General features: G+C 42.3%; 1 protein-coding gene across 4 annotated transcripts in view; it reads left to right on the forward strand.

Annotated features, from left to right (window-relative positions):
• ATAD2 (ATPase family AAA domain containing 2) overlaps positions 1 to 19341 on the forward strand; it is an 88165-nt gene that overhangs the window by 19385 nt on the left and 49439 nt on the right. For all 4 annotated transcript variants that reach the window (XM_025178690.3, XM_075920165.2, XM_075920164.2 and 1 more), the window contains exons 12-17: positions 2243 to 2417; positions 3335 to 3423; positions 4890 to 5049; positions 8893 to 8983; positions 9823 to 10137; positions 18050 to 18176. In XM_025178690.3, the coding sequence (XP_025034475.2) occupies positions 2243 to 2417; positions 3335 to 3423; positions 4890 to 5049; positions 8893 to 8983; positions 9823 to 10137; positions 18050 to 18176 (957 nt within the window). The remainder of the gene's footprint in view (positions 1 to 2242; positions 2418 to 3334; positions 3424 to 4889; positions 5050 to 8892; positions 8984 to 9822; positions 10138 to 18049; positions 18177 to 19341) is intronic.

Raw genomic sequence — 19341 nt, forward strand, 5'->3', positions numbered from 1 at the left:
CTTCCAATCCTGATGTTCCCTCCATTGTCTAAAGTCTTGCGAATGCTGTTTTCTAAGATCTTGGACTGCCTATTCAAATGAAAAACACAGGATTGCTCAATGAACTCTCTCTGAGGGTGTGTCTAGACTACTGAGGATTTTTTTCGGGGGGGGGGTTGTGGTGGGGTTTTTTGTTTGTTTTTGTTTTTAAACTTCACCTGCATTTAGACTGCTGTCACGTTCTTTTGAAATTAAATGGAAAGAATGCAGCAGTCTTTTTGAAATTGGTACTTTTATCAGGAAGAACAACTTTTTTTGAAACCCTTATGACTGTGTACACAATCTCTTTCGAAAGAGGCTTTTTCGAAAAAGCTTCTTTCAAAAGAGGCTTGTAGTCTAGACATACCCAATGGCTGTGTCTACACTGGCATCCCTTCCGGAAAAGGGATGCTAATGTAGCACGTTGGAATAGGCAAATCTGCGGGGGATTTAAATATCCCCCGCGGCATTTGCATTAACATGGCTGCCGCTTTTTTCCGGCTTGGGGATGCATAAGATGGTCATAAAAGATGGAATAAAAATTATTCAAGTAGGAATAAAAGATCCTCCGGAAAAGGGTTTATTTTCCGGAGACTCATGTCTAGACTGGCGCTTTTCTCCGGCTTATCCCCAAGCCAGAAAAAAGCGGCAGCCATGTTAATGCAAATGCCGCGGGGGATATTTAAATCCCCTGCGGATTTGCCTATTCCAACGTGCTACATTAGCATCCCTTTTCCGGAAGGGATGCCAGTGTAGACGTAGCCAATGTGTACATGTGGCTGCCCTCAAGCCTCCAACTTATCCATCCAGAGCTTCTCAGTTTTTGCCCACACTACGACAACCAGATTTCTCAAGGTCCTGTGCAATTTGTTTCTTCCCAACTGACACTCAGCCTACCAGCGAGACCGCAGCCTTGTTGTAAACCTAAGGAAACTCCCTTATTCAAACCAATGACATGCACTTTCTTTCACAACTTAATTTCTGATCACCTCCGTGAGAGAGCTGGGAGCACTCGTGACAGATTCACCGTACATCATCATCTACAAAAAACAAATCTATGTCCTCATTCTTGTTTTCTTACAAATGACTCCTCCAAACATAACATTAGCCAGAACATTTTCTTAAGTTTTCTACCCCAAATTTCATGCATCCAGAGAGAAATCAAGTTTTCATTCACTGGATGTCAGAAGGCCCTTGCCTCTTATCTGTACAAGACTAAACCATTTTGGGTGTCTCCCAGGCTATTTGTATTATCTACAGGCATGACAAAGGGCCAATCGATTTCAGCGCAAGCAGTGTTGAAATGGTTTTGTGTTGCATCTTGACTTGTTATGAAAATACTGGGTAGCAGCCTCCTCACAGAGCAGCGTTCCACCTGAACTCAAATCCACCTTTGTAGCTCTTCCGAAGGATATTGCCACAGATCAATTATCAGAACTGCAGATTTCTACTGTTTCTTTGGCAATGCAGTCTTTTGAACTTTCCTGAGTTTAGTCTTCTCATGTACCCCCCCTTAAGTGATTCCTTTTTTGTCTACTGTGGTGGAGCATCCATTGGGGACATATATAAGAAATAGTAGAGGTTACTTAACTTACAATAACTTGAGCTCTTTAATAGGTTTGTCCCTATGGGTACTGCACTTCTCATCCTCCTTTCCTTATATTGTGAAATTCTGGCTTCATGATTGAGAAGAAAAAGTAGAGGCAAGCTTGTGCCTTACTAAATGCTCTCATTCGGAGCACAAGGTGCTGTTCTGCCAGACATGGATATACAGACACTACTTTGCAGTCTCCCATTGAGAGAACATGGATGTGCACACATTTTATGATCTGGACAAAGCATTTCAAATAACTCAAATTACTGCCAGTTAAATGTGTTCTTCTCTCCACTGGGTGAAATCTTTTGACCTTTATTATGCAAGAGGTTAGACTAGATGATCATAGTAATCCCTTCAAGCCTTTAAATCTGTTTATCTAACTCAATATATTTATCTAAGCATATTTAGAGAATTTATTTTGTTAAATAACTGTATATATGTCAAATTAGTACATATTTTTAATCCTTTATGCCCCCTTTCTATCCTTTTTCCCTTCCACTTCCCTTCTCCCATTCTGCCTTCATATATTACTATTTTATTATCTTGCGCCTTAAACTCTTTGGAACAGATACTGTTCCGTTTCATAATGTATCACAACTGAAACATGAGAAATTTTGTATTTTACAGGGGCTGTCTATTTTACGGTCCACCTGGTACTGGAAAGACCCTTGTGGCTAGGGCACTTGCTAATGAATGCAGTCAGGGTGATAGAAGAGTAGCCTTCTTTATGAGAAAAGGTGCTGATTGTCTCAGTAAATGGGTGGGAGAATCAGAACGACAACTTCGTTTATTATTTGATCAGGTAATATTGGACAATACACTTTTATTATATGGGGGGCTAGTATTGACATCTATAGTTAAGGTTGAAGAACATTTTCCATTATAAGGCCCTGGTTTTTTTTTTTTCTAATAACTTTGGAAGACTTTAATTGTTGGGGCCGAAAATTTCTATGCTGGTTCTTGTCTCAATTTTTTTTAGAAGTTCCAGTAAAAATTGTTCAGATGTTTTGCAGAGTATGATTATGGGGAACACGGGGAGAAAATATATTTTTGTCTGTTGGTTTATTTATTTTTGTTAAGTATTAAGTGCTTCATTGAAGTTCTAGTGGCTCCATGCTTTTGTGAGATATTTGAAATGACAGGCACACGGGGTTTTGGAGCTGGGATGGTACGACAAAAGGGACAAAAACACCCTTCACTGAGTGCAAAAGGGGGAAGGACACAGGCTGAAGGCTGAGAACATGGGGTCAGGCAAGCCTATATCTACTCAGGCATGCCCACCTCCAGAACCTAGAACTGAACCCCAGGTTTTGGAGTCTCCAACATATTCTCATGAGCATGTAGCTGTGAGCTGACTGGCAAAGAGTGTGTCTCATCTGCTCATAGTGGTTGGTTCATAGAGAAAATAACTGCCTACTACTGCTACCAGTTACCTCAAGTGGTAGTAGTCTGTGCTGTGGCTATGAAGGCCTGAATCTTCCTGATGATCCATGTGGGACAGGTGGATAAATATAGTTGTATATGATAGAATTTGTTTTTATCAAGATGGGGTAGGTTTTTTTTGTTTTTAGAACTTTAATAGGAAATTGCATCCAGGAATGTGAGACACATTATTTCCAGTGCTTTTTACTTAAGTGCCTAATGGTTTTTCTATTGTAGGTTTTTTTGGATGCATTATTTTTTGGATGCAGTATTCCTAAGTCTGTACTTTCCTTTTAGGCCTATCAGATGCGTCCTTCAATTATTTTCTTTGACGAGATAGATGGCTTGGCTCCTGTACGATCCAGTAGACAAGACCAAATTCACAGGTATTAACTTTCTATATTTTAAAAATAGAAGAATTAAAATCTGCAGGAGCCTTATAAGAGGGGATGCTATAATGTAGTGGTGTTTGTATGTATGTGTACACATATAAAAACATGGGCATTAGCAGGGTTTGACAAAGGGCGGCAAAAACCGCTCACCGGCCCCGTACTGTGCATGCACAAGAGCCGCATTGCGCATGCGTGTGCTGCGAATCAACGGGGTGTGTGGTTGAAATCTACTTGCCACGGGTGAGTAGATTTTATAGTTTGTCGAGCCCTAGGCATTAGGAGGCCTCTAGTAGTGTTAAGTTGCAAGTAATTAGATCTAGTAGTGGTACCAAGCTCAGTGAAGTGTTCATGTTTTATAATTTAGTTTCTCTGACACATGCCTGTGTTTTTGTATAAAATGCCAAATAAAACTATATTTCCAGTCTGTCCATTTGTTTTCCTTGTGGATTTGGGATACAGAGGCGGGCGGGGAAGGGGGGGCAGAGTGTGTGTAGTCACAAGATTAACCAGTAAGCTGGGGCTTATCAATTAATCGTGTACTGATCTATACATTGACATCCCTAACTACAATTAATACTTCAAAAGTTTCAGAGGGATAGCTGTGTTAGTCTCTAAGGTGCTGCAAGACTATTTGTTGTTTAAGTTTTTCCAGTTACAGACTAACAAAAAATATAGATGGTGGTATGAGTTTTCATGGGCAAAATCTACTTCTTCGTATGAAAGGAGTTTAATGGGTTGGTCCAGTTTTCAGATACAGGCAGTCCCTGGGTTACACGGATCCGAGGTGCGGTGCTGCGGGGACCTACCCGGTAGCGCCCCAGCTGCTCTGTCCCAGGCGTCCAGATTCAGCCTGTTGAAACTGATCGGCAGCTGATTCCAGGAAGCCCGGGGCAGAGAAACTCTGCCTCGGGCTTTCTGTAGTCAGCCGCTGGTCAGTTTCAGCAGAGGCTGAATCTGGACGCCAGTTCTGACTTATGTACAAATTCAACTTAAGAACAAACCTACAGACCCCATCTTGTATGTAACCCGGGGACTGCCTGTAGCCCTGAGAAGGCATGGGGGGAGAGGAGGAAAAAGGAGGGAAAGAAATTGTCAGTTAGAATATTCATGCTAAATGAAGCTGATATTTTTATTGTAGTGCCTAGAGGCCCCATTATGTTGTACTAGGAGGTTCTTTGTAGACATGTGTTCTTTGGGGTAGGGATCATACTTAGTTTGCTTTTTTGGATCCCAAAGGTAAAAATTGTAATTGCTGTCTAAGGTTTGTTCAAGACCTAATTCTATCATGATGTGTTTTTGGTCTTTGCTTATCTGAAAAACAAAAAAACCTTTAGTCAAGAGCCTTTTATGATCTGTGCAAAACAAGTTTGCTAACTAAAAAATAATTCCACCAACAAAAGCTTTTCCTATGTTGATTAAAACTTGGAAGGAGAAAGTGAATAAAAGCATTTTTCTATTAGTTCTATTGTATCTACACTGTTGGCTCTTATGGATGGGTTGGATAGCAGAGGAGAGATTGTGGTAATTGGAGCAACCAACAGACTGGATTCAATAGATCCTGCTTTACGAAGACCTGGGCGTTTTGACAGAGAATTCCTTTTCACCTTGCCAGATAAGGAGGTAAACTCTTTATTTCAACTTCAGCGCTAAGATGTCAAACTATTTTATTGCATAAGCCATAGTTTATTGTGAGGGTAATGAAGGATGTTTGGGAATGGTGAAGCTGGGATTGTGCTTTACAATTTGAGTGATGGAGGTAATATATTGTTTCTTGTGGAGTATAGGAATGTTACTGAAAACAGTACTTGTACATAACCCTTTCATTGATCATTAATTTTGTAGCACTAATTTCATTCTGACCAAGCAGAAAAGTTGAATGTCGCCAATTTAATGATGCAATAAGCTGTTGGGAGGAGGGACTAAAGCATTAGTAAAGCCACTGTGAAAGCAGTAAGCCCCATTCTCCACCCCATTTTGCAGGTAGGAACATAAGCAGGCCTCAAAGGAGGAAACACTGTTTCCTGCTCGACTGTATTAATACTGCTAAAAGTGGGACCATGCCCCAGAAGGTACCACAATCCAGTAGGAAGTGGTCTAAAAGGCAGTGTAATTTGGAGAGGACAAAGTGGTCCAGACAGTGCACCACTCTTTTAGGGCCCTAGATTGGGACCAGTGTTCCCTCTTAGGTGCGCGCCTATGCAGGCTCCCACCAAGAATTTAAGGGCTGCTCACCTCCTCAGCAGAACCATGCAGTGGCTGCTCGGCTGCTCTAGGATGGGGCTGCATGGTAGGCGGCTGCCCCACCCTAGGAGCAGCAGGGCAGCCACTACACTGCCCTGGCCCTAACTTCAGCCCTTCCCTAGGGCTGGAGCTGCAAGGCAGCATTGTGGGCAACTGGTGGCGGCTTCTCCTCTGGTGGCTGGAGCCAGAGCTAGAGCTGTGTTGGGGTGGCTGGTGACAGCTGCTCCTCTGGCAGTCCTGGCCAGAGCTAGAGCCGGAGCTGCATCAAGGTGGGGACTGGCGGCGGCTGCTTCTCCAGCGGCTGGGGCCTGAGCTGGAACCATATTGCAGGCAGCCAGCAGCTGCTCTGGTGGCCCCAGATGGGATCAGAGTACCACCTAAGTAAAATTCTGGTCCCTTGTCTTACCATCAAATCCTTTGTGTTAATCTTTTATTATACATCTTCAGTTGTTAATTCTTGTCTTGATTTAGGTCTGATCTGACTTCCATTGGTTTTATCATATTACCAGTGAGTAGGCTGGGAAGTGGGTGATTGTTAAAGCCCTTATTTTACAGATGCTTATGCACCTGCTTAACACTACTCATAAGAATAGTCCCACTGACATAAAGAATTGATCACATGAGTAAAGTTAGCCATATATGTATGTTTTTGTAGGTGGAGGGTCTAAAATGTACAATAGGATTTTCAGAATAGCTCAGTATTGAGAGCACTGCAAAATTCCCATGAAGTCAATGGGAGCAGAGTTCCCAATGTTTTGGGAACATTTCACAGTTTACGAAATCTAATAGCAGTATTCTTCAAATGAACTTTAATGAAAAAACCCATAATAAGGAAAATGTGTACATGGACTCAGGGAGATGGGGTGAAAGTTGTTTCCTACTGACTAGAAACTAATAATACAATTTTTTAACATTTATTTTTATAGAAGTAACAAGACTCATGTTTAAATATGAATCTTCATGGCACACAGCCAAATAAGTGCACATGATGTTAATATTTGGTGCACAAGACCAAACTCGCTCTGCTCATGGATACCAAAATCTTAGAGGGAACACTGGTTGGGTCTTTTTTCCCCTCTGTGTCAGAACCCCAAAAGGGAAAGAAGTATACAAAAGGAACTGTGACCCACTGTATATAACCCAGTAGTGCTCCCTCCAGAATGAGCAGACTATGGAGCTGATCACTGTGACAGCTTGCTGTTGAACTGACATACTGTACTATTAATGTGCCCTAAAACGGATAAAAACATTCTTCACCTATTTAGATTAATTTTGGCTCTTTCTGGTAGGTGGAGTGTGTGTTGGGAGGGGGTTAAAATAGGTTGACTATAAGATAAATATCTGAAGTACTAGTACTTCTGTTAATGTATTAGAATCTACTTTACAATGGCAAGGACTCCAAATCTAGATAAAGCTGATTGAATAGCTAAATCCTCACTTTATACCTCCAAGAGTAATATGTGAGGGGCAAAGTAGTGTGCATACTGAAAATCATTTTGATCTAACTTCGCAGTTCCGAGATTACTTGGCAGTCACTGGATGTCTGTCGTCCTAGTTTTCAGCTGCTTCATTAAGTGTCCAAAGTTTTCATTGTGTGAAACATCTTGGAATCCTGTGAAAATAATAGGAAGCAAAATTGGAGGAACTAGCTTTACCTGCTTATACTAATCACGGTTGTGAGGAGAAGGAAATGAAACAAACAGTAAACGAGGGCTACCAACTAGCAATGGAAGAAGAATGTCCAGGGATGAAGGGAACCAGTTGAGAGGAAGGACGTTTGTGCAGTGGGAGACCAGGTAGCAGAGAGACAGTGGAAGACCAGGTAGCAGAGAGACCAGGTAGCATGTTATCAAAGTGGGTGAGCATGGAAAGAAGAGAATAGAGAGGAGGGGCTATGAAATGAAAAGCAAAAAATACACTGTGACTGGCAGTTTTTGAGCAAGGCCAAAAAGTGTAGTGGGTTAGACTAGTAAATATATTTCTTTAAAATAGTCACCATAGTTCCCATACAGATGCTGTGATGATAAATTGGAAAGGAGGAGATCTTAAAATATAATTTGTATATTATGTGGATAACACTGGGAATTCGACAGAAGCTGATCTAATTTATTAATCTGAATGCCTGTAAATATTTCAGGAGTCATTGAATTTAGCCAGAGATTGACAGAATGGGTATGGTGCACCCCTTGCAAGTTTCTAGTTCAGTGACCATTATTTAGGCCAGGTAATAGGAATTATTATCATTGAGACTTGTAGTAATCACTACTGTTAGTCTAAATTTAAAATATAAAGCCAAGATCACTTTGTGAAATATAAGAAAGTCTTTCACTGGCAGGGGAAATTAACTAGGCAGTGTATTTTAAAGAAAAATTGTATTTATTTTTTTAAATTTTTAAGTCAGATTTTGTTAAGTTTTGACTTTTTAAAAATAAACATTAAAATGAAATCTGAATTTAGGTCTTGATATATTCTGTATTAAACTTTTATTATAAAGTCTCTTAAAAATTTTAAATAAATAAATACGCTGAATCCGTGAGCCACTATCCAAAACCCTGAATTAAAGTTGAGTTTGCATTATGAAAAATGAGGGGGGGGGGGTATTTAACTTCAAGCTTTATAAATATAGCATGACACTAGTTAATAAGCAATGTATTCACTGTTTTTAGCACACTAAAATGTATGATTAATAAACTGAAAATGTTAAGCTTTGTAGTTGTTCAAGTAAAGGCATCTAGTGTACGCTTCTAGGTAGTAAAATGATGTACCAAATCTTATATAATGGCTTATGGAGTTGTAAATCAACCGGTTGAATGGTTATATAAACCAAGGAGAATGCACCTCTCTTTAGAAAATAACTGGAGTACAAACTGAAAAATTGATTAATTTTCATTATCTAAAGGCTTTTTTTCTTGATGATTAAATCTTTTAAATTGCCCTGATTTTTAATCAGTCCACCCTGAATGTAGCTGACCTAACAGGTTTTCTGTCTTGAACTTCTGATTCTATAATTTTGGGAAATATTCCTTTGGAAAAATAAATTACCAACCTTAGCTAGAAGTGCGATCTCGTCCAAGATCTTTAAGCTTAAACTACTTAAGAGAACTCGCTTTCCTGGGAGCTTTTCATGGAAGAAAAGAGCTGATTATAATGTCATCTACTTAAACTAAAGATTTTTACAGGGGGAAAAAACCAGGATTTTTTTTGAAAGTCTTTGTTTTCTAGGCTAGAAAAGAAATTCTCAAGATTCACACGAGAGACTGGACCCCTAAGCCACTGGACACGTTTCTTGAAGAATTAGCAGAAAAATGTGTTGGTAAGATTAAGAACCAAAAAGGAGTTCTCAGAATATAAGTGGCTAACTTACAGTTTAGCACGTGTTAAACAAAAATTGTTCTCTAACAGCTTAGTACTATGCTTATTTCATTCAAATATTTTTTTAAAATATTTTTTGTAATCCACTAAATGTTATAGTTTTATGTGAATATAGACCTTCTTTTATCTACACTCACACTTTCATCGTGGCAAAGGGGACTAGATGGTCTTCTGTCTTAGGCTCTGACTACACAGCAGCTTTATTTCTGAATAACTGACACTATTCCTAAATAAAATAGCCTGCATCTACACTACGAGCAGTTATTTCAACATAATGTCAAAATAATATTGAGCTGGAGCACTTCTTACTCCGACTCCCATAACCCTCATTTTACGATGACTAAGAGGAGTAGAAAGGAGAGTGCTCATTCTTGGACTTCCTGCTGTGTAGACAGTGTCAAAAGCTGAAATAAGCTATTTCGATTAATCAATTGATGTAGCTCAGGTTGCATAGCTTATTTAGGCTTTAGCCCTGCAGTGTAGACATACTTTTAGTGGTTTAGATGGACTTCTAAGAACCTAAATTTATTAGTCTGTCTGTGGCCCAACTGTGGCCTTTGCACGAGCAGAGAAGACCACCAGCAGTATAGTTGGGCAGATAGCAAAATGAGGCATTCCTTACCTATATTCCTTTTCTCCTACAAGTTTGAGCATGCTGTGTCTGTTAGACTTCATCTCCTGCTGGGCCAGAGAGTTCTGTGTCCAATCACCAAAAAAGCTCTAGAAGCAGCATATGCAAAGTTACAGTACATAACTTAACTGTCACTTATTTGTTCATAGGATATTGTGGTGCAGATATAAAGTCCATATGTTCTGAAGCTGCTTTGTGTGCTTTACGCCGACGTTATCCTCAGATATACACTAGCAGTGAGAAGTTGCAATTGGATATTTCTTCTATTAAAATAACAGCCAAGGATTTTGTTGTGGCTATGCAGAAGACTATACCAGCTTCTCAAAGAGCTGTGACTTCACCTGGCCAAGCACTCTCAGCCATTTCAAAACCATTGCTTGAAAACACACTTCAGAGAATTTTAGGAGCCTTACAAAGAGTGTTTCCTCATGTGGAGCTTGGAATAAATAAAGGACAGAAGACAGGTAAAAACTCCCATTATTATTATTTTCAGGGCTCAACAAATTGCTGTTTTTACTCGCCTGTAGTAAGTAGTTTTCAGCCAGTTGCCCCATTCACCGGCGGTGCGTGCATGCGGGTCTTGCGCATGTGCAGTGTGGGACTGGCGAGTAGATTTCGCCACTGTTTGTCAAGCCCTGATTATTATTTATTTCCACCAAGGTAAAAGCTGTTACACATGTGTGACTTCACATTGGTGAACATTCCTAAGAAGCAGACAAATGGAGAAAAATTGCCTCCAACAAGCATTTATACCTTCTGTCAAGATGGCAAGTCATTAAGCAATGAAATGGTTTCAAAATGACTAAAAGCATCTCAAATTATCCACCTTTATCAGGCATATATGTGTCTTAGAGAATGAATTGATCACACCAATTATGTGTGAAATACTCCTGCTACTGAAATGCATATGTGCGCAAACCAAATGCTTACCATCTTGCAAATGTTTGGTCACCATCGTGCCTTGTACAGAAATGCAAGTGCAGCACAGATGAGGATCAAAGTAACAATATATTCAGTCGTAGCATCCTAGACAAAGACTACCTTGATCAATAAATGTTCTTCTTCGAGAGGTTCCTGTGGGTGCTCCACGGTAGGTCAGTGCGCCGCCACCGAGCCTCAGTGTAGAGATTTTGTAGCAGTGTCTCTGGAGCTGTACATGCACCCACCTGCAGCCACACGCTCTTAGGCTGCAGGCATCGCAAATGTGTTAAACCTGCCTCCCCCCCCCCCCCCCCGCCCCCCACACACACACTCCTTCGTTCCTTCTCTGCCGCCTCCAGCTACAGACTCAGCAGTGCTCCCTAGCTTCTTCACGTCTAGATGATTATACTTAAAATCAGTAAAATTCATTATAGTAGTTATTAGTGAGTTTGAATACTTAGTTAATTACTTTGTTAATTTAAAAAAAATCTAGGTTAGTATAAAGATTTTTTTTCTCTTTCTCCCAGTTAATCCCTTTCTGCAGTCTGACTGTTTCTACAGGCATGCCTGGTTCACGGGGGTTTAAGTGCTGCACTTCAAGTAAAGCGCCTATCCCAATATCGCATGGTCACTCACAATGCGTCCACTGCCTCAGAACAGCATAACGCTCAGAAATGACCTCATTCTGCAAAGCTAAAATTGTGGGCACAGGAAGACAGAGACCTCCAGCTCAAGTTATTTTTGTATTTTTTTTGAAAACTCACTTATACCAGCCTCTGATCTGGGCTAGTAACCCAAGGAACTTAAGCAGCGGGGATGCAGAAAGCCTGCCAAAAAAGCGAGCTGCCTCAGCACTTCTAGGGGCTACAGCACCAAAGCAGCCATCTCCCTCACCACCAGTGCCGAGAGCAGCGCCGGCACTGTGCCGCAGCACGTGTGACACCTCTGACGTCTTTGGAGCCCCCAGTGGAGACGAACAGCATGCATGCGCTAAATCACGCTCTGAGGTAACAGGCTTCAAGGTGCCTGCCTCATTAGCTGCAGCACCATCCGGCAATGATACAAACTTGCCAACACTGCATGAGAGCACGGCACCAACCACGTTAACAGATGCCTCAGTTTCCTCACCATTTTTACAAACTGAGCGCTCTCTGCTATGTTCACATCAGAGATTGCTCTCTCAAGAAAAAATTGCATCCGAATCTGATGATGATTTCTCTAGGGGATTTTTCACCAAAGAATTCTCCTTACATGGCTAGAGTATTTACTCTTCCAGATTTGGGAATATTCCTTCATATTATGGCAATCCCTGGGTACCTCCACCTGAGCCTTACCCCTACTGCCAATACTGGTATAAATGGAAATATTATCACAAACATCAGCATGACCAGAAATGACAGAGTGCAGTATTCCCTCTCCAAACAAATACAAGAAGGGGACCCACTCATACAGGAGGCAGTGCCCCCTCCTGACCCAAATAATCTCTCTCCAGTGGAGGGAGGGTCTCAAGCTTCAACTTCACATTTCCAAGACCTTTTTTAATGTATAGCTGCTGCATTAAACATTCCTTTTCATGACGTTGTGCAAAATCAGCACAAGTTAATAGACATACTGCACTCAGTAACACCAAAAATACCATTGCCAATTCATCCAGAAATAATGGAACCGGCAAAGATGGTGTGGCAAACTCTGGTGCAAACTCTTCAATGGTTAAGAGAACTGATAAGAAATATTATGTCCCACCCAAGGGTTCTGAATTTTTTTTCTCGCCCAGCGCCAAATTCCCTCGTGATGGAAGCTGCACCATTTAAAATCTAAGCAGCAACAATACTGGTCTACCCCATCAGACCGTGATAGCAAAAGGCTTGATGCATTCTGGCGTGAGATATGTACATCGTCTACTTTACAATTTTGCATTTCAAATTACACAGCTTTATTGAAGAAATATGATTACAGAAATTACTCCAAACTGAATGATTTTGTTGCAGACATCCTTGAAGCTAAGAGGCAACACTACACGATTGCAAGAATGACATTACAGGCTGCCTTAGAAGCTGCTGACATGCCTGTACGTTCTACAGCAACAGCGGTACTAATGAGGCGGGCATCATGGTTTAGCTCCGTTCCCCAGGGAGATTAAATCTACAGTAGAAGATCTGCCTTTCAACAGCCAGAAATTGTTTGCAGCTAACACCAACGAAATTCTCCACTCCATGAAAGATTCCAGAGTGACTCTTTAGTGATCCACAGTCAAGAACCTAAAGAAGGCAATATAGGTATCAGCCCTACCTGAGACCTTGATACCCCCCCATATATACAACACTACAATAGACAAGACCAGCAGCAACAGAACAAAGGGAGAGGCAGAAACCAATGATGATGCCCTTCCTCTACCAATTCTCAACAGTCGCAGCAAGCAAACTTGATCATCAGGTCAAGGGTCTGGAGAGCCTCTCTCCTATTCCAATGCCATCAACACAAGCAAATCTCTTCCAGCATCAATTATTGACCTTCTTCAACAACTGGCAATGTATAACCTCTGATAGATGGCTCCTGCAGATAACTGAAAAAGGCTACCTTATTCCCTTTGTGTCCATACCCTCTTTCAACTCCCCTTCCCTGTCCCTTTTCAGGGACCGCTCTCACGAGATTCTTCCTCAACAAGAAGTCGAGCACCTCTTACACATAGGGGTGATTGAACCAGTTCCCACACAGTTTAGGGACAAGGGGTTCTACTCCTATTACTACTTGACTGGGGGAAAAAAAAGTCTGAGGCTAGAGGCCCATTCTAGACCTTTAAGCCCTCAATAAATTCATTAAAAAACAAAATTCAAAATAGTAACGCTTGCTACTATATTACTGGCATTGAAACAGGATGATTGGTTCTCGTCCCTCGACTTGCAAGATGCATACGTTCACATTGCCATTCACCCTACTCACAGGCGTTTTCTTAGTTTCATTGTAGGTTCTCAATACTACCAATACAAAGTGCTTCCATTCGAACTCTCTGTGGTCTTGAGGGTGTTCTCAAAGGCGCTGGTGGTTGTCACAGCATACCTGAGGAAATCGAGCTATTATATTTCCTTACCTAGACGACTGCCTCCAAGTCGTGTTCACACGTCGATTCCTGCCATTCTCTGTCGGTCACAAGACACTTATTCTGGCACCTGGGCCTTCAGGTGAATGAAACCAAATTGATGCTCTCTCCTACACAAAACATACAGTTTATAGGATCATGCCTCAATTTGACAGCGGCCACCGCATCACTGCCTACAGACCATTTCTAAAAAATTATGGCCTTGGTAAATACCTTACGATCCAGCCCCCCCAAAACCGCACTCAAATGCCTTTGGCTGGTGGGGCACATGGCAGCATACAACATTGTAGTCAGCAATACGCATCTGCATATGAGATGTTTACAGAGCTGGCTGGGACAGGTGTACAAAACCAATGTCCATCCGCCCTTCCAGAAATAGCAAAGGAATCCTTACGCTGGTGGCTGAGCCCATGGAATCTTGGTTCCAGAGTCCCCTTCCATCCCCCAGAACCATCCATCTCGAGGAAGACAGATGATTCTCGTACAGGATGGGGCGCCCACTTACAACATCATAACTGCCAGGGCTTGTGGTCCAGCACCGACAAGAACTTTTACATAAACGTCTTACAACTGTGGGTAGTCAGGAATGCATGCATCTCATTCCTCCCATTCATTGCCAACAGGCTCGTCGGACTATATATAGACAACGTCACAGCATTGTTTTACATAAATCGTCATGGCGGAGCCTGATCTCAAGTACTTTGCACAGAGGCCATAGCGCTTTTGAACTGATGCCTGAAATACAACACAATTATCATTGCAGTGCATCTTCCTGGCATCCTGAATAGAACAGTAGATGCACTCAGCAGAGCCCTCCCGGTTGAACACGAGTGGCAAATGAACCCACACATATTCGCGGACATCTTCTGCCTGTGGGGTCACCCTACCATAGTCCTTTTTGCCAATCAGTCCAACAGCCAGTGCCCCCTATTCTGTTCCAGGGCGGGAATAGGCAAGGGATCAATGGGAGATGACTTCCTCTTTGCATGGATATCTCACCTGTTCTACACATTTCCTCCTATACCCCTATTGTACAGAGTAGTTCACGAGAGGGAGGGACAGGGCTCATCTCATACTTATAGCACCAACATGTCCACTCCAGCCATGATTTCCCTTCCTAGTGGCAATGTCCTGCACCCCACTGATTCACATACTTTGCGTGAGGGATCTCCTCCTTCACCCGGGCTCCCACGACGGCCATCTGAACCTCCTGAAGGCGTGGCTCCTGGATGGTTCTCAGACCTAGAGTTGACCTGCTCACAGCAAGAACAAATGGTCCTTCTGCACATTAGGGTGCAGAGCACCTGCAAGAATTACCTTCAGAAATGGATACTCAATGTGGTGTGCTCGTCACCAGCTGGTTCCTTCAACATCCTCCTTACCTACCATCCTGGACTGTCTTCTGCACCTTAAACAAGTGGTCCTCACAATAAGCTCCATTAAAATTCACCTTGCGGTTACTACGACATTCTACTGTAAGATAGATGACTTGTCCGTATTTGCTCATCCACTCCCCAAGAGGTTCTTAAAGGGCCTGCAGGCACTTTATCCAGATATCATTCCACCAATGCAACGGGGAGACTTGCATTTAGTATTGAATGCTCTGCTTATGCTGCCTTTCGAACCAATGGCGACCACCTCATTATTATACTTGTCTATGAAAACTGTTTTCCTCATAGCTACTATCTCCGCCAGACGGGTTGGGGAGATCACAGCCCTAATGGCAGATCCCCCATATGCCACCTTTTTTAAAGACAAGGTCACTTTATGTAAACCTCCCAAATTCCTCCCCAAAGTACATTCATCCTTTCACATCAACCAGACAATACACCTTCCCACCTTCTTCCCCAAACCACATGCCAACTTTCGAGATGAAAATGCATACTCTTGACTTGTGCAGAGCGTTCTGTTTTTTACCTGCCGCGAACATGACTGTTCCGAGCATCTCCCAGGCTATTTATTTGTTTCAGTAGCAAACTGCAATAAGGACCAGGCTGTCTCATCACAGAGACTCTCCCATTGGATCTCAGATTGCTGTGCACAGTCAGACATGCTGCCTCCAGAGAGCATAAGGGAACACTCAACCAGAGCCATGGCTACCTCAGTAGCATTCCTCCATAAAGTACCCAGAAGAGACATTTACACAGCTGCCACGTAGTCCTCTGACCACACATTTGCAAACCATTATGCACTTATGCAGGGATGTCTTTCTGACCTGAAGCTAGCTAAGGTGGTTCTTTCCACCGCTTTTCTACCAGATCCGAAGTATCTATTTCCCTAAAGGGAAATTGCTTTGTAGTCGCCTAATGTGGCACACGCACAGGGACATCTCTCTCTCTCTCTCTCTCTCTCTCTCTCTCTCTGAGGAGGTTACTTACCTCAGTAGTAACTGACGTTCTTCGAGATGAGTGTCCCCAGGGGTACTCCACAACATTCCCATCCTCCTCTCTACTTCGGGATCCTGGCTTTCTCAAGCCATTGTTTTGGGGTTGAGGAGGGAAAGGGGGGGGCGGCTTGTGCATGCAGGATGTCTGCAGTCTAATAGCACATGGCTACTGGTTTGTACATATGCAGCCCCAGGAACATTGCTACAAAACCTCCGCTCTGTGGCTCGGCAGTGGCGCACTGACCTAATGTGGAGCACCCACAGGGACACTCCTCTCGATGAATAACCTCCTCTTTTCAATACTGAACATCAAGGGCTAACTTGCATAAGATTATCAAAGATTAAGGGTTTTTTATTGTAGTCAGTGCATTCCTGTGTTAATTTTTAAACTTTTAAATTGTACATTAACATTTCTAATGTATATCTACATAGTTGTTTTAAGCTTGTCATATTTAGTACTATAATGTTCACAGGAGAAAGGGCTTTCAAATAAGATCCAACTCAACTAATTTCCCATGACACTCAAAATTTCCACCAACTAAAGGATGAGGATGAGGAGCTGGGAGGGCAGTGAATACTGCCTTCCCCACCCATTATCACATAGCAGAGTGACCACTAAAACCCAAGGAGTGATATTTTACTACATTAAATTCCCAAACTGAATATAACAAAAAATGCAGATACTATATAGCTGTGTGAATATTTATTCTTAAGAGGCATAAAAGCTTTGTGTGGGATTGCCACTTACAGTGCAAAAAGTAAATACAATTATAAATTGGATTATAAAATTTCTCAGGGCAAAAAATCCATTGTTTCTAAGCATGAAAACAGCCAGGTGTGTATGCACAAGTCAAACTTGTGCACCCTGCATAACAAACTTCAGTTCTGCAGAAAAGAGTTGCTTCACCCTCACCCCACGTTGCTGCCTAAGGTGATGTCCCACTTCCACCTCTGGGGACATTTTTTTCCTACGGGTCTTTTACCCAAAACACCTCAGTTCTGGGGTAAAAGCAGGCTTTACACACCTTAGATGTTAGGTGAGCCATAGTCTTTTATTTGGAAAGGACCAAACCCTTTCATAAGTCGTGTCTCTGTCCCGTCCCCCCGCCCGATATTTGTGTTAATAGCTGGCAGCACGAAGGGCCTGCCAGTGTCAGCCCAACATATTTTGTCCTGGATTGCTTCCTGTATCAAAGCATGCTATAAGCTGGTGCAGGTTCCAGCCTCGCCTATCCACGGCCCATTTGACCAGGATTCTACTGCCTTTGTAGCTCAGGTGCCCATCATAGAGATCTGCAGGGCAGCCACCTGGTCATCAGTGCACACTTCTGCAAATTGCTATGCCATAGCGCAGTACTCCAGGGAGGACGCAGCAGCGGGCAGGGCTGTATTAAGTCCGTGTCTTTGTAGGCTCTGACCCCACCTCCTTGGGTTTGGCATTGGAGTCATCTCAGTGGACTGGACGTAAGCAAGTACATGAAGAAAAAACGGTTACTTACCTTTGTAATTGTTGTTCTTCAAAATATGTTGCTCATGTCCATTCCATATCCCACCTGCCTCCCCTGAGTCGGAGGATTCCAGCAAGAAGGAACTGAAGGGGGTGGGGAGCCAGTAGGGGTATTTATACGCCATTCTGTATGGGCTCCTCTGCTGGCCCGATGGGTACCACTAAGGGAAAACTCTCTGACAATCTGCGCACGTGATGTGCGCGCACACACGCCTAAGTGGAATGGACATGAGCAACACATCTCGAAGGACAACTGTTACGAAGGTAAGTAACCAGTTTTTCTTGCCCACAGAATCACACGTGCTCCCAGGCTAATGTTTATTTATATAAAGTGTTTTAAAATTATTGTCTTTGGATTAAACAAACCACAGACTAGCATGCTGAATTTTAAATAGAATATTTTCTTTGCAAGTGAGTGAGTGATGCAAAATTCTGGGATAGTTAACAAACTTTTTTGTTTTTCAGATGTTGCAAGTCATATTTTAGAAAGTGACTTAATGTTCAGTGATGAGGAAGCACCTTCAGTGTTTGAAAATCGACTTTCCCAGAAAACGCCTAATAAGCAGAAAGGAAATATCCTTAATTTTAATAGGTACTTGTCTTTTGTCATTCAGGCTGTTTTAGGCTGCTGGGAGATTGTTCTGGGCTTTTATTTTTGTTTGTGTGGGCGAAGTGTTTTGCTTTCTTGCATCAGTCTTTTCCAGAAATAAAGAAACAAGCAGATAATGTCATGTGCCAGTTCCGATCAGGTACTGTGCAGTTAAAGGAAAGGGTTCTGATCCTTCAAGGAGATTCACAGGCTTGGGCACAGATTTATAGATTCATCCCACCCATCCCCTAGAGCACGTTACAGGACTGAGATCTAAAGTATGTAGTTTAGCCTGTGTCTCAGGGTATGTCTGCACTGCCACCCTAGTTCGAACTAGGGTGACTAATGTAGGCATTCGAAGTTGCAAATGAAGCCCGGGATTTAAATATCCCGGGCTTCATTTGCATCTTGCCGGGCACCGCCATTTTTAAATCTCCCTTAGTGCGGACTCCGTGACCGCGGCTACACGCGGCACGGAGTAGGTTGTTCGAATTAGGCTCTCTAATTCGAATTACCGGTACCATAACGGTAGTTCGAATTAGAGAGCCTAATTCAAACTACCTACTCTGTGCCGCGTGTAGCCGCGGGCACGGAGTCCGCACTAAGGGGGATTTAAAAATGGCGGCGCCCGGCAAGATGCAAATGAAGCCCGGGATATTTAAATCCCGGGCTTCATTTGCAACTTCGAATGCCTACATTAGCCACCCTGGTTCGAACTAGGGTGGCAGTGTAGACATACCCTCAGTCACATTGATAGATTATTCATTTAAAAAAAAAAATTTCCCTCTTCTTGGTGCCCTCCTTTTCCATGTTATGGAAAATAGTCCCATTCCAGGACCTTCTGGTTGGCCTAGTACAATCAAAACCTGATCATTCTTTATATTAAGAGATGAGGAAGCTGCATACCCAGTTTGGTAGTGGTAGTTCTTACCGTTTAGGAGGAATTCTTGAAAAAACAGATTCATAGACAGATGGAATCTGACAGATGCACAAATCTCTAAGATTATGTATAGGGTAGTTTTTCTTCAAGTGATTGCTCATGTGCATTCTAAGTAAGATGTGTGCACAAAACAATTAAAAACTAAACAACTTAGTTTGGTCATTAATGTAAAACAATCAGCAATGTGGAAAGACTGAACAATATACAACTTTGATAAGGCCATTAGAG

Source organism: Pelodiscus sinensis, chromosome 2 (genome assembly GCF_052426305.1).
Source record: "Pelodiscus sinensis isolate ZL-2025 chromosome 2, ASM5242630v1, whole genome shotgun sequence".
NCBI lineage: Eukaryota > Metazoa > Chordata > Testudines > Trionychidae > Pelodiscus > Pelodiscus sinensis.